General features: G+C 41.0%; 1 protein-coding gene across 3 annotated transcripts; it reads right to left on the bottom strand.

Moving 5' to 3' along the window:
- Positions 1–335: 335 nt before the first annotated feature.
- On the bottom strand, positions 336–14,488 carry UBE2B (ubiquitin conjugating enzyme E2 B). Of its 3 annotated transcripts, none has more exons than XM_045027756.1 (6): positions 14,304–14,488; positions 9,686–9,766; positions 8,487–8,512; positions 6,883–6,972; positions 4,940–5,028; positions 336–3,806 (listed from the first exon to the last, which is right to left on the bottom strand). In XM_045027756.1, the coding sequence occupies exons 2-6, from the start codon at positions 9,709–9,711 to the stop codon at positions 3,678–3,680; spliced, it is 360 nt and encodes a 119-aa protein (XP_044883691.1). In that variant the 5' UTR covers positions 9,712–9,766; positions 14,304–14,488; the 3' UTR covers positions 336–3,677. The 3 variants fall into 3 exon arrangements, with proteins under 3 accessions (XP_044883691.1, XP_044883689.1, XP_044883690.1); XM_045027754.1 differs by lacking the exon at positions 14,304–14,488 and adding an exon at positions 14,036–14,226; XM_045027755.1 differs by lacking the exon at positions 14,304–14,488 and adding an exon at positions 13,415–13,566.
- Between the last annotated feature and the right edge of the window lie 400 nt (positions 14,489–14,888).

Genomic DNA, 14,888 nt, shown 5'->3' with positions numbered 1-14,888 from the left:
TAGTATGAGCAGGCCTAAATTATTTGGACTTTCTGCCAATATAAAAGTTGCTAGAGTGACACTTGTACTTCCATATCTCAGTCCACAAGTACTGCACATAGTTATGCAATGTTACCCTAAACACGACAAAGACCATGTTTGGAGAGTAGTCAAAGAAAGTAAAACTACGGTTATATTTGCAATGGGCTAGCACAAAATCCAACTTCTGTACATTCATCTTTCTTTGATATTCTCTCTTAAATCAGCCACCTGAGTTACAAAGGCTATAAATAATCTGTTTACGCAGCAGATTGTATCAAGAGCTTCTGGGGATGAAAAATTCAAAGCATTCCCAGTAGTTTTAAATAAAAGCATATATTTATCAAGAAGTTGAAATACATAGTGTTAAACTTGCAGCTATCGAGGAAAGTAACATTAATAAATTACTCATCTAAACAGCTCTTAGAGTAACATAATGGAATATGTTCTTCAAAAGATTTAAAATTAATATACGCAGTCTTAGGAGCTTAGTTTCTAATATCCCTGCTGTACACCAAATTCTCCAGAAACAACTGTGCAGAGAACTACTGTCATCCCCCCAAAACAATTAATTACAGCCCATTCTATCCTTTCATCTACAAGTGGCGATCTCCAGATCATTTTGCATCTGAAAGTAAATAAATAAAGCAGCTGCCTCAGTTCAAACAACCAGCACTCTGGAACACTTTCTCTTGCTTTAGTATCTTTTGGCGGCAGTGACTTCACTCCATCATTATCTTCATAAATAACTTCAGTTTATGGGAAAATTTCTTTGGTTTATTACCTACCTGTGAATTGATAGCTTCAAAACACCTATTATTGGCAGGGCAATCATTGTGAGATGCTGTGCTGTTTGAAACAGTAATTTGACAATGTTTTTTCAATGTGGAGACATTTCAGATTTATCCATGATCAGGTATAAGTCTTCTCTTAACATCCCATGGTTCTGTTATTTATATTATGGTAGCACCAGTGGGCTCCAGCCATAGATCTGAGCCCTACTGTGCCAGGCCCCATATAAACACAAAGAGACAGTCCCAGCCCTGAAGAGCTTACATCTTAAGCACAAGATGAGAGACCGTGGGCAGATGCAGTAGAGAGGGAAGTTCAAGGTAACAGTGAGACAACACAGGTCAGTATAAGCAGCAGCAGTCAAAGTCAACCAGCTGCCTAACCATTGCAAATTTTTTTTATACGCATCACAGAAGAGAATTTAAAGGACAATGAGGAGGACTTCATTAACATTCTAGATGAATACATTCCATCTATGGTTGGAGGAAGGAAGAGGCACATAATGTTAAGGATGACCAATACAAAGTTATTTTCATTATGTACCGTAATTGGCTGAGCAAAGTGAGGTCCTATATTCAATTGGATGGTGTTTCTCTGTTGGGCATATACTGTTTCAATTCCAGTTTTGAAATCGAATATCAATACATGCAAAAGTCGGTAAATAGTTCATGAAAAATTATAATACAACTGTTTACTGCATCAGTGTATCAATAAAGGCAGAACTTGCTTTTACCTGCCAGCATTTCAAAGAGTCTTTTAGTTTCAAAAACTGGAGCCAAATTAAACGTCTGTTTTTTTCAAGGGGAGTATTGAACAATACACTGGCATATATTTACCTTGCTCTCTTTTTATTACTCATTTGCACATCATCCTAAAATTAGTCCTTAAAATGCAGTTTGGCAAAGTGACTAATATCAGCACCTTTGTTGCGTTGGTATCCTGTGTATTTTCAATGTATGCCAAGGACTTGTCTACATGGGAAAAAAAAATAGGCCATAGCAGCTGGTGCACACTAACTATTCTGCACTAACTGACCCAGTAGACACACTTACTGCACACTAAAAATGTCTTTGTGCACAGTAGCTTACTGCACTTTGGAAGTTGATTAAGCTAAATTACCTGTAGGCATTCAATGCACAATAAGTGTCCACACAGGTAGCTGGTAGCCTAGAGCTAGTGTGGTCTAAATTCTCACCCTAGATTACTTTGCACTTACTTCCCTGTGTAGACACGTCCTTAAGTTTAATGATAAAAATAAGTTTGTGCTGGCTTGTACATCCTCAGCAAAACTGTTAACTAAGATAGAAATGCAGTTTCTGTCATGCCTTATACTTGTACAACCCCCGTAGAGATTGCATGGTTGTACACAGGTAATGGAGGATGCAATCTGAAGTCTAAGAGATTGCATGTGTATCGCTGGGGACAAAATAGAGCCTGTACAATCTTCATTACAGATGACGTGATATTACAAGGACCCAACCTAACTTTCCGATTGCATGGAGAAGTTAAAGTGGCAGTTAGAAAAACCCCACCTGACTTTAATTGTAAACTAAACAAATTTGATCTCGAGTCTCTGAGAAATAGCCACGGAACTAGACGATATCACTTTTACAGTCACATTTAAAATGCAGTTCTCTGAAAACATTGTGTCTTGCAGGAGTTTGTTTTCTAGGTGGAATGGGTAAGAGAGCCAACTGTTTGGCTACAATTAGAAAATAAACATCAAAAATACATCTCAGTAACAGTATGTGATACATGATAGATTTAGGTAATGCTTTTCAGTTAGATAAAATTCAGAAAATCCCATACTCACAATTTAAGGAAGAGTAAATAATAATAATATCCTATTATGTATCAACTTGTACAGTAATACACAAGACCTCTTGTTTAGGAATTACGCAATTCTGGATGATCAGAGATCAAGTTATAGTAAACCTATTTCATGTGTTAATATAAGATGTGAAAGACTTGTTAAGTCATTAATACTTTCCCTGCATGTGACAAGCTATTAAGCACCTTATACATGTATGCAACAGTGATACTAATAAAGCTTGTATTAGTGAGAAAAAGGATGGCCTACAGGCCAAAACGCAGGACAGAGTCAGATGATATGGGTTCTGGTTGCAGCTGTGCCTCTGACTTGCAGTGTGACTTTAGACGAGTCACTTATCTGTGCCTCAGTTTCCCCATCTGTAAAATAGGGCAGATACTTCCCTACCACATATGAGCAAGAAGACTTACAGGACCAAATTAAGCTCCAGTGTAGGTAGACATATCTCCACTGAAGTCTATTAATGAGTTACACATCACAGCAAAGTTTTCCTCATATTTGTAAAGTGCATAATATTAGCATTTATCAAGAGAAAAAGATTCAACACTAAAACTAAGCCCTTTGAAAGAGATACAAAAGAAATTAACAAAAGAATGTCTTGCACTGAGGTTATGTATTTAACAGTTTTACATGTAATATTTATATATAAAAACTTTAAGTGCTTTTCTCCAATTTAAAAATCTAAAGAATTCAAAAATAAGGCATTCAATATTTGAAAAAGTACAGATTTACAAAATGTGTATATTCTTTCATGAAAACTCCACATCAACATTATACACTTGGAAAAAAAATACAAACAGGATATATTACAAATTTATGTAGCAATAACTTAGTTCATACCATGCAATAAAAAGTACATTAATCAAGATACACAAGCTTTTAAAGTTTCTAAACTGAAGGGCTTAATTTTTTTGCAAACATGTTTGTATGCAAATCCTTAGAACTTGTGGCACTTAAAATTTCTGGTAGCCTTTCTACTGAGTGTTAAATTGTACACAATGATTATGAAGAGGAAGATTAACAAAGTAGTCATCTATTATGAATCGTTCCAGCTTTGCTCAACAATAGCTGAAACTCTTTTCTCATATTCACGTTTGTTTTCCTGATAAAGTTGTGCTGCCTGACTGTTTGCAGGACTGTTTGGATTAGGTTCATCAAGCAGAGACTGTGAGAGGACGTGGAAAGAAAAAAAAAAAATAAGATACTTGGACAAGTATGTTCTAGATAGTAATTTCATTAAAAAACACACAACATGGGGAACTACAGGATGTTGATTTTACAACTAGCTCAAGCCCTGTACTCCTGGGGGAATTTTGTGCCATTGCACAATGCAGAATTTCATGTTTCCTCCTTGACAGAATTGGGGATGCAGAGCTGCTGACTGCCACTAGGGGCCGCTGGACTCTGCAGAGCCCAGCTCACAGTAAGCATAGCACCCAGCCTCCTCATTCTCCCAGGTCTGGCAAAGGCTGAGGAAGAGCAGGGATGCACCACACCACATACCCAGGCAGAACAGTTAAGAAGCTGAGGTGAGTAAAGGCTCTGGGGCTGAGGATGTCTAGGTCAGGGGGTGCCACGCCACTGGGGGGAGGAGGGTGCAAGTATCTCTGGGGGCCCCACACAGCCACCTCCAGTACCAACTGGAACTAGGGTTTCTTTAACTCTCTACTCCTGAGGGAATCTCTTTTGTTGTTGTGTGTATTGTTGGCACACTTGTTGACAGGTACTCTGAAATAAATTACCAAAATAATTGAAAATGGAGTGATTACACTGTGTTATTTCGACACATAAAATATGCAGATTTTTGAAGAATTTTAAAATATTGCACATAATTTTTAATTTTTTGGTGCAGAATTCCCCCAGAAGTAGTCCTAACATATGAAATAGTTCCATCCTAAATTAATGCAGTCCAAGTAGCTGGATTCCAGTAATACTGGCTCTTTAACGATTTCATAAGCATAACGAAACATAGGCTTCAAAATAAAATAGTTAACATTTCTCACACACACCCTGGCCTTAAATACATAAACATTACTGTCACATCTGGAATAATAATGGTCAGAAAAATTAATCAAAATAAATGTCCGCCTATAAGCATTCCCTGACAGGATTATTTTTATTTCTTAGAAATAAAGTGAATATATAGTTCTTCAACTAACTAGTCTTTAAAATAAGCTTAAAAACTCTTGATTACTTTTCAGTACAGTTCATTGGTGTTGATGCTGTCTGTTTATTTCAGTGTATCATCGGTTTTGTGAAGGAGGGTAATCATCATATATTTAGCTTGCTAAAAATTACCTGAATTGAAGTTAAAATAGATGAAACATCATACGTTGGACTCCAGCGATTCTGAAGGATGTCTAAACATATGCTACCATCCGCATAAACTGTAAACAGAACATAGAAATTATTTAAAACTCTGGCCATTTTTAATCTGTTGTGATTAAACACTGCATGAACGGATGCACTATTTATATTGGAATGTGACAATTCAGTTTCACTAAACATTTTAGGAAGCATGATAAAGGGAAATAAAGTGCACTTCTGAGGAGAGCATTTCTGTAAGAATCTGACAACAGTTTTATACCTTGTATTTAGGGGGAAATACATACTTTGTTTGCTTTCAGTAACGTAAGAGGAGAGGAAGGATGGTCCAGTACTTGGGGCTCTAGCCTGGAATGTGGGAGCTCTGGCTTCAATTCCCTCCTCCATTTGTATGATCTTGGGCAAGTCACTTAGTCTCTCCGTGACTCAGTTTCCTATGTGTAAACCAGAGATAACAGTATTTCCCTACCTCACAGAGGTGTTGTGAGGATAATTATGTTAAAAGATTGTGAGGAACTCAGATACTATGGTAATAAGGGCCATATGAAGTACCTAAAAAAGAGATACTGGAATTCTTGATGTTTCACAGTGGGGAGAAAGAAATGAGTAGGCAGATTTGAATTTGGGTAGGGTATGCCTACATTTCTCATGGCCCATGTGATGGAAGAATCATCCCAGTGCTACATCTGCCACAGTGCTGAATCAAACTGATGTGATGCTAGTGATCTTCACTCAGTGTTTGCCCAACAGGAGCACTAGTTCTAGAGCAGCACTCCTGCTTCTTAGAGAAGGGGAAAAAAATACAGCTTATCTACCCCTCACACCAAGTGTCTTGTGAAGTGTCTCTGGAGCATGACTGGAGAAGCACTAAGGACCCAATCCTGCTCCCAGTGAAGTTAAGATTCCTGCTAACTTGAATTGGTGCAGGATTGTGACACATATGCACACATAAAGGAACTGTAATCCCAATGAAAAAGGGGAGCGAGAAAAGAACTAAGAGCAAAGGAGAGATGCACACAACGGAGGAGGTCACAACTCAGGCTATGTCTACACTACCGCGGGATCAACGCTCCGCCGATCAATGTACTGGGGGTTGATCTAGTGGAGACTTGCTAAATCGACAGCAAAGCGCTCTCCGGTCAACCCCTAGTAATCCATTAGGAACAAGAGGAGTAAGGTAAGTTGATGGGAGAGTGTATCCTGTCAACCCAGCACAGTGTAGACACTGCAGTAAGTCGACCTAAGCTACATTGACTCCAGCTACATTATTCATGTAGACATAGCCTCAGGTAGCTAGTGACAGGTATCAGGGTCTGAATTCAGTCCCTTGCTGCTTAGGCCAGCAATACTTCAGAAGTAGTTCATTCAGTTTTTAAGAGAAAAATTATATCATCATCATTTGATAAGCTTTGTTTAAAAAAAAATACACCAAGGTCTCCTCTGCCAAACAGAAGACTGCCACTATTCAAGACAGGTAGGTGCAATGGAACAAGGAAGTAAAAGGGATTATACAAAAGACCTTCCTAAAAATGAAGGAGCAGAAGAGGAAAAAAAATTAAGTGTTTGACTTTAGTGAGAGCAGGAGAAAAGAGACCCAGAAATAAAGCATCTTGCTAAAATGGAAAGTTTCCAGAAACCTACATTGGCTATAAGAGAGTAGGATAGCAATAGTCTTCCAAGATATTTCATTTCCTCACTGGCTAATATTTGCATTAGCTAACAGGACTGCACAATGATTACAGAATGCAGAAGTAGCTTCTTCTAACTAAGTTTCCTGGCACCAGGATTTTTAGTGAACATCTGATATACTATATATTTACTTTGAAAAAAAATGTTAAACATTGCTGAGCTTCAGGCTGTGATATCACACTATCCTATTCTATATTTGTTTTGGCTAAATAAGTATGAATACTCACCATTCGGATGAAACATTTTTGATAAAAATCTAACAGTTGGAGGCTTATTTGGGTATTCTTCTGAAAATTCTATTATTAGTTTAAAAGTACCTGTCCAAGAAAGCAAACACAAAAACATCATGTAACTATAATTGTATCAAAACATCTTTGTGAACACTTGACAACGTGATATTTATATTTCAATGCCAATAAAACTGATATGTATTGCTATGAACAAAAATAGCATCAGCATCTTTGTACAATTTAGAGGAGCCTACTCAATACACAGAAAAGCCACTATTTGAATAGAGTACAACTTCAGTTATCTAAAAATTGTAACTGACACTTAGTTCAGACCACTGGAGGATTTTCTATGTTATTACCAGATGCTGGGGAGGTGACACTGCATTTGGATAGCAGGAAGTTTTGGATAACTGTATGTGACCAATAGTTTAAAAAAAAAAAAGGAGAGAGAGCGAGCGAGCGCACTAATCTGTCATTTTGTTCAGCCAAAGTTTCCAAATGATTCCTGTTTTGACAGTTTTGGGGATTCAGTGAATCGGAAGGTAAGAGTTTTCCTGCCTGGATCAAACACTTCTAAAGAAGAATTTTTTTAAAAGGAGAAATACTGAATTTCTGTTGACACCATTAATCAACAACTTTAAAATAATGACTATCATCACCCACTAGCTATTTTAGTGTCTCTTCAGTAGGCCTGACCTTCCAGTGCTTAATCATTGAAATCTATCGGAGTTTGACCTAAAAATGGACTATGGCTGAGCCCGTACATGAAAAGATGGATTTTTATAAGAAATGGCTTCAACCTTTAAAACTTGAGATTGATTTACTGAAAAATATTTATTAACGACCAGTGAATATGTATGCCACATATCACCAATTTCAACCAATTTCTATCCACTTCCACCCAACCTCTCCCTCCCCCCCTCCACACACAGTAAGCTATTTTCTGACTTGCAAGAAAACTAGAAAGCCCCCTTAATGACCATTCCTTGCAGAACTGAAACCACCCCCTCCTTCTGCATATACAGTAGATATTACACTTATACAGTTCTTTCGTGTTTGTTTACAATTTGATCTTTTTCATTAAAACAGTTTTATACAGAGATCAATTCAAGATTATTTCCTCTTGCTCTTAATGAAATCTGATTCACCTTTGTGTTGTACCATGTGCTAAAGACAAAGCCATATGTAACCAGAGAGCGTGAAAATCTTTGTGATTAGGCATAAGACATATGAAACAGTCTGATGGTATTACCCTTCAGCATCTCCTACTGAACATTCCACTTTCCCTGTATATAAACACTTCTAGATATGGCCACTGCTTCACAGGATTACAGTTACTCATCAACCATTGTAGAGACAAGACAATGCACTGGCACGAGTTTTGGTCAAAATACTGTAGTCTGTTAGACAGCAAGCCCTTACCAACTCCCATTGTCTGTTGGCTTGCTTTTTCTAGTTCAAAATTAAGTTGTTTGTGTATTATGGCTAAAAAAAACCCCAACATACAACATTTTATATATAGGAAATATAAAAATCCTTCTTAAAAGCAATGCTGGGACCATTTCTGAAAGAGAAGGGAATAAAAAAAATTAGCTACCTACCATCCTCAAAAGGGGTACCTTCTGGCCTAGAAATAAAAAATGTAAATATAAATATATTATCTATTTTAATACAGGCACCCACACCTCCCCCATCCCCTTCAAATTAGAAATAGGGGGTGGGGTGGAGGAGAGTAAAGAATTAAGATGCAACTCCTTGATATTTCCCAGGATACTCAAAGTACTCTCCTATTAAACTGGTAACTTAGTTTTTAATCCAAAAATTGGATTTCTTACAATTGATCCAGGACAATAACTATTCCATAAAATGGGGACAACCAGAATCAATGGGAAGATTCAGATTCACTAAAACTGCAATAAGATCAATAGCAAAGTACTAGGATTTATGATAAAAGACTGAATTGGTTTCCCAATCCGTGAGATACCTAATGTAACTAGACAAGTTCTGCCCACAGAATTGTATTGTAAACCAATCTGGTCACTGCTAACACATCTAAATTTGTCTGCAAAGGGCATGGAATTCTTATGTGCTTCTCAGGGGGAATCCTGCCTTTTCTTGTTTTCCTACCCAATCTTCAACATAATCTCCTTGCTTTCACTATGAATTGATACAAATTTTTTTTAAAAAGGACAAGAAAATGGACATTATAAGGCTACAGAAGGACAAAAATGTAGCTGCTTTCCTTGTGTGCTCTACTGTGTGTGCTCTACTATGCCTCAGTATTCAAGGATATAGACCATACAAACCTATTTCCTCATCAGAACATACTTACTAATTTTTGCCAGTTTATCTCAAACTCAGCATTTTGACTTAGTACATGCACCATAGTCTCAAGCGTTTTCACACAATCAGACATTATCTAACTCAGGGGTAGGCAATCTATGACACAGGTGCCGAAGGCGGCACACAAGCTGATTTTCAGTGGCACTTGCACTGCCCGGGTCCTAGCCACCGGTCCAGGGGGCTCTGCATTTCAATTTAATTTTAAATGAAGCTTCTTAAACATTTTAAAAAGCCTTATTTATTTTACATACAACAATAGTTTAGTTATATATTATAGACTTATAGAAAGAGACCTTCTAAAAATGTTAAAATGTATTACTGGCACACGAAACCTTAAATTAGAGTGAATAAATGAAGACTCGGCACATCACTTCTGAAAGGTTGCCGACCCGTGATCTAACTTATATTTAACCATTTAGTATTATCTTCTCTACAGTGAGCAAAAGTCTTCTCTTACCCAAATATAACTGCATTCCATTGCATAATGTTATTCTCAGATGGTGCACCACTGACACCCACAGGAGGGTCTTCTTGCAATCTAACAATTAAAAAAAAATAGAATATGAACAAAATATACATGTTAAAATTATATATATATTATATATACATACACACACACACACACACACACAGCAAAAGAGGGTAATACTCAGACAGAAACGTGTAAGCATATCCAGAGTTTGTACCCATTTCTCCTTCACAACTAGAGAATTCAGGCTGTGGTTTGGAACACGGACTACATACTTCAGTGTTATATGCACATTAAATATTCCAGAGACAGAAGCCCACGAAGGGATGCAGATCAGGGTTTTCTCTTCAAATATTTTGTCAATAATATTAATACAGATCAGCACTAAACAAATAAGTGAAGCATATGTTTCCTCATGCATGGAACACAGCATCAAATACAAGAGCAGTTATGAAACATCTTGTACATCTGGTTTAAAACACCACATAGCAAATGATGAAATGAGCATTCAGAACGACACCCACCGGCTACAGCAGTGAAGAGAAAAAGATGTATAACCACAAATTGACACATCTAAACTGTAACTATTGTGGAAACCAACCAATTATATTTGTGTGATGCACACATTGGAAACTAGTAGAAGGGAACACAGATCAGGTTTTTCTTATGTTTTTAATTCTATATGGACCAAATTTAGCCAGACCACACAGGCCTATTTTGGCTAGTAACCTGTTCTCTCAGTATGCTCAGTTCAGACAAGTTAAATGTCAACAGCATGAGCTACCTACCACTTTGGCCAGGAAGAGAAGGAATGTGCACTTCAGAGATAGCTTTGGCATTTAAATCAGGACAAAGTTTCACACACTGCACTGTGGGAACGTCTTTAACTACAGAGAATTTGTGGAGTGGCCTGAACTGAAAGCTTAACTTGTTTGAACAGAGTCCAGAGATATTTAAGAGCTAGGAACAATATGGTATTTATAGCATTCACATTCCTTTTCTACACACAAAACTAAAAGCTGTAATTAAATTAATATTTCTCTGTAATTTTATTCAAAGGGAAGAAAAAAAATCAGTATTCAGGTAGGTAATCTGTCAAATTCCTTTCTCATCACCACCTTGTTGGTCACTATACAAAGTTTACATTCAAACAGTAATCAGAGTTCATAGCTGCACAGGTAAGCTGAATGGTCCTGGCTGCTATGTCACCCTAAAATAAACAGGAAACAAAACAAAACAAAAAAAAATTCCCCACTCACTTCAGACAAGATTCTGACATTTTAAAGATATGTGATCTCAGTTTGCAGGCATAAAATGGATAGATCACATGTCTGATAGATTCCATTCCATGTTTTAATGTATTTATTTAGATGTACTTTCCCCTCATATGTAAAATCTCCACTTCACCTCCAATTTTAACAAAATAAAATAAAAAAAATCACTGCTTCCAACAGCTATTCCTTTTCATTGGTATCATAATTACTTTAATTTTTACCGTCTATGTGACCCGCTACAAGCAAAAAGATTTAATATCCTATTTTCATTTAACAGGAACTAAAAAGTGTTATGCTCAAATAATGCAATATCCAGATGCAATGGGTGAGTTAAGTGGCATCTAAAGCTCAACTCAGAGGTTCCTAGCTTTGTAGGTTCAAATCAGACTTTAATATTGTATTACAAGGCTAGGTGAAGCCAGGGGTGGCTCTAGGGATTTTGCCGCCCCAAGCACGGCAGGCAGGCTGCCTCCAGCGGTTTGCCTGCGGAGGGTCCGCTGGTCCCGCGGCTTCGGAGGTGCCTGCGGGAGGTCCTCCAAACCCGTGGGACCAGCAGACCCTCCGCAGGCACACCTGCGGGAGGTCCACCGAAGCCACGGGACCAGCAGACCCTCCGCAGGCATGCCAGCAGAGCGCACCCCGCGGCTTGCCGCCCCAAACACGCGCTTGGCGTGCTGGGGCCTGGAGCCACCCCTGGGTGAAGCTACAAATACATATCATACACATATGACCATGGTTTACAGATATAATATTGTGGTACCTGCAAATACAACTATACCTAAAAAGAAACACTATTAAAGTTGACTCATTTCCAATAATTTATCAGCCACGTTAATTCATATCATGTTGAAACAAAGCATACAATGTAAAGCCCCTAACAATTAGCTTATAAAAGACTTTTCTACATGCATAATAGATGCTGTACGTAACATGTAATTAAATGACAAACTGGAACAGTTGTTCCAGAGTGTCTATAGTTCAGCACTTACCATTTTTAAAAACAGAATATAACTACCGTACCCTTTTTTGCTAAGGTATAGAAAAAGGTCCTTATTTACAAACATTTTTAAACAATGTGTGACAAACTATCAACCAGAATAGCATATACATGAATCCAGAAGTTTTCAGTAGTTCTGGCTTGTCTCAAGATGGGGACACAGAGGTACCAACAACCTGATGCTTTTATTCACTTCAGCTGGAGTTGTGGATCTTCAGCAGCACTGGGAGGATGGGGGCAAGGAGGGTGGAAGACCACCAAGCAAAGTACCTCAAGGCAGGTACCCAAAAACAGAGGCCCAAAAAATGAGGGAACATCTCTGAAAATGTTAGCTTTATTCACTAAGCATTTCACTTCTAGGCCCACAAAAAAGTTACAAAAACCAACCAGAGAATGTTGATATGTAATCTCCAAAGGTGTTTTTAATTAAAAAAAAAAAAAAAGATCTTAAGTCTTTGAATATGAGAGTATATACGAGCATTTGAAACCTGCGTATTTACAGGCTATTCCCTCCTCTGTCAAGTTCCAGCCTGAAGCAAAGTTTGACATCATACAGCCAGTTCCCTTAAATTAGAGGGTTATTGCATCATGGAACCTCTCATATAATCAGAATGTGCTGCTTTAAATGTTATAACTAAGTGTTTGGTCTATAAACAGTGGCTTTTACAAATAATACAGGTTTCCTAACAGAACCACAGGCAATATAATGAAAGGCTCTTTGGACATTTCTCATGCAAGCTGTTGACAGAGAAAGGACAGTGGCTGTTGTTTTAAAGACATAAGCACCAACTTGTATCCTTAGATGCCTCCAGATGTCACCATACAGTAAGAAGCAGAGAACTTTGGAGGAAGTAACCCTAAACAAAAACAAAAGCAGCCTCCTTTCTACAGAGGCAGAGATTCAACTAATCCCTTTAGTGAGGCAGGATATTTTAACTTTCTTATCAAGATGTGTGTGTAAGAACAGCATTTACCATATAGACCCAAACTTGCTCAGCATCCCTGCCCTAAAGAGTACAGCGGAAAAAGACTGCTGGTCTGGTAGTCCTGACCCCAGTAACAGAGCTTTGACAAACCAGCATTTTGCCCTCTTACCAGCGTTAAGAGAGGTTTTTGCATTCCTTGAGAGCAGACAAGCCAGAAAGTGAAAAGGTTGTTTCTGTATTATTAAGTCTCCCTTTCAAATAACAGTCCAGCATAGTGGAGAGGAAAGGGGACAAAGATAAATAAAGCCGATTGAATCCTAAACATGGAGAAGCCCTATACTGGTGCACATACTTGACGCATTGGAAAATGTAGGGATTCAGTGCAGTCCAGCGAATAGGGCTCTAGACGGGGCGTCAGCAGACTGGATTCTATTCCTAGCTCTGTTACTGACTTTGGGCAAGTCACTTCACCTCTCCAGGCCTCAGTTTCCCCAAGTACGACACAGACAGCAATACCTACCTGCCCTTTGAGCTCAGTGGCTGGAGAGTGCTGTACAAGCGCCAAGCGTCACCCCTGGACCCCAGACCACGGCAGGCCGATCCGCAGACAGATACCCGATCAGACACCTGACGGGTCTGCCTGCCCCCTGCTTTACACCTGGGCAACGCCCGTCCAGCTCGGGGCCTGGCGGATCTGATTCGGCAGCTCCGGTGCGCCAGCCTCGGGGCCGCTCCCTAGGCCTGACTCACCCGGCTCACCGCGCCGACCCCCGCCCAGCAGCGGGGTGGACCAGGGCAGGGGAACCCCCTGCGCTCCCCCCCCCCCCGCCCACAGCTGCTGGCTGCCGGGGAGCCCGCCGAGCCCCACAGGTACACGGCCCTGTGGGGGGGGGGGTGCCGGGGGCTCCTACCCCTCTGCCCACCGCACGCAACGCAGCGCCAGGAGCTTGGAGCAGCGCCCGGGGGGAGGCTCCTGCCTGGGCCAGGAGGGGCCTGCTACGCGCAGGGCATGGCGGGACGCCAGTGAGACCCACCGGGGCGGGGGGGCATGAGGGGAGCCCCTGTGCCCCCTCGGGAGGGCACGACCCCGGCGCGCACCCCCCGGGGCGGGCTGGGGAGCCGGCCGAGGCGAGACGCTCACCTCTTGAAGTCCCTCATGAGCCTCCGCCGGGCCGGAGTGGACATGATCCTCTCTGGGAAAAGAGTCCCTGTCCCCAGGAGCCTCAGCACCGCTCACCGCGCGGCGGTCTCCCTCCCCAGCCTGCAGCAGTGGCGGCGGCACAAACAACCCTGCAATGGCGTCTCCCTCCGCCTGGGGGAGGGGAAAGTCACAGGCACCCCCCCTCTGCGACCGTACCACTGCTTTCTGGCGGGGAGAGTGTGCGCGCGTGTCCGCCCTCAGAACGTACCACTGCGCCGGCCGCGGGAACAGGGGGGGGGACGCAAGCCGCCGACGTTCTCGCCTCAGAACGCGCCGCGGCTCGGAGTAGGGACCTGCGCCGTCAGCGAATCTCTTCGCGAGCCCAGCCCGGCTGGCGGGGAGCTGCCCTGGGGGCACAGCTCGGTGTCTCACAGGCGCCCTGTGCTTTAGGCACGGATGAATAACCCACACAAACACGGGGCGCTGGTGGAACTGGAGGTGCTGCCGCCGCCGCACGGCTGGCTTGAAGTGGTTTCCAGGGTTTACTGTTTGGTTCAATGGCTCTCAGAACCCCCTCCCCCCCGCCATTATACAAATTGTGCCGGCAGGACCGCACACAGAGAAATACTGCGGCCCCTACCCTGGGTACATCCTCAGCGGCCTTGGCAAATTCCTGCCTAGCCTCACCATGCCAGGTGGGCAGATGGGCGTGCCAGCTTCGCAGCTCCATAGGGTGAGCAGAGGGGAACGTGGGCTGCAGCTCCCTCCCCCTGCTTTGGGAGTAGCTATTCTGCTTTAAATTCACACCCCATCTTATCCCAAAAGGCCTTTCGTTTCATGTGTAAACCAGACC

The sequence above is a fragment of the Mauremys mutica genome, chromosome 8 (genome assembly GCF_020497125.1).
Source record: "Mauremys mutica isolate MM-2020 ecotype Southern chromosome 8, ASM2049712v1, whole genome shotgun sequence".
NCBI lineage: Eukaryota > Metazoa > Chordata > Testudines > Geoemydidae > Mauremys > Mauremys mutica.
The sequence above is the reverse complement of the archived record's forward strand: the minus strand, read 5'-3'. Positions and strand labels throughout refer to the sequence as shown.

Excerpts from the sequence above, each read along its gene's own strand:
- UBE2B (XM_045027754.1), bottom strand. The coding sequence starts at position 14,079 with ATGTCCACTCCGGCCCGGCGGAGGCTCATGAGGGACTTCAAGAG. Across the intron at positions 8,513-9,685 it reads TGGAATGCAGTTATATTTGG|GCCAGAAGGTACCCCTTTTG; the intron begins GTAAGAGAAGAC and ends TTTTATTTCTAG. Across the intron at positions 3,807-4,939 it reads CTATTTTAACTTCAATTCAG|TCTCTGCTTGATGAACCTAA; the intron begins GTAATTTTTAGC and ends GTCCTCTCACAG.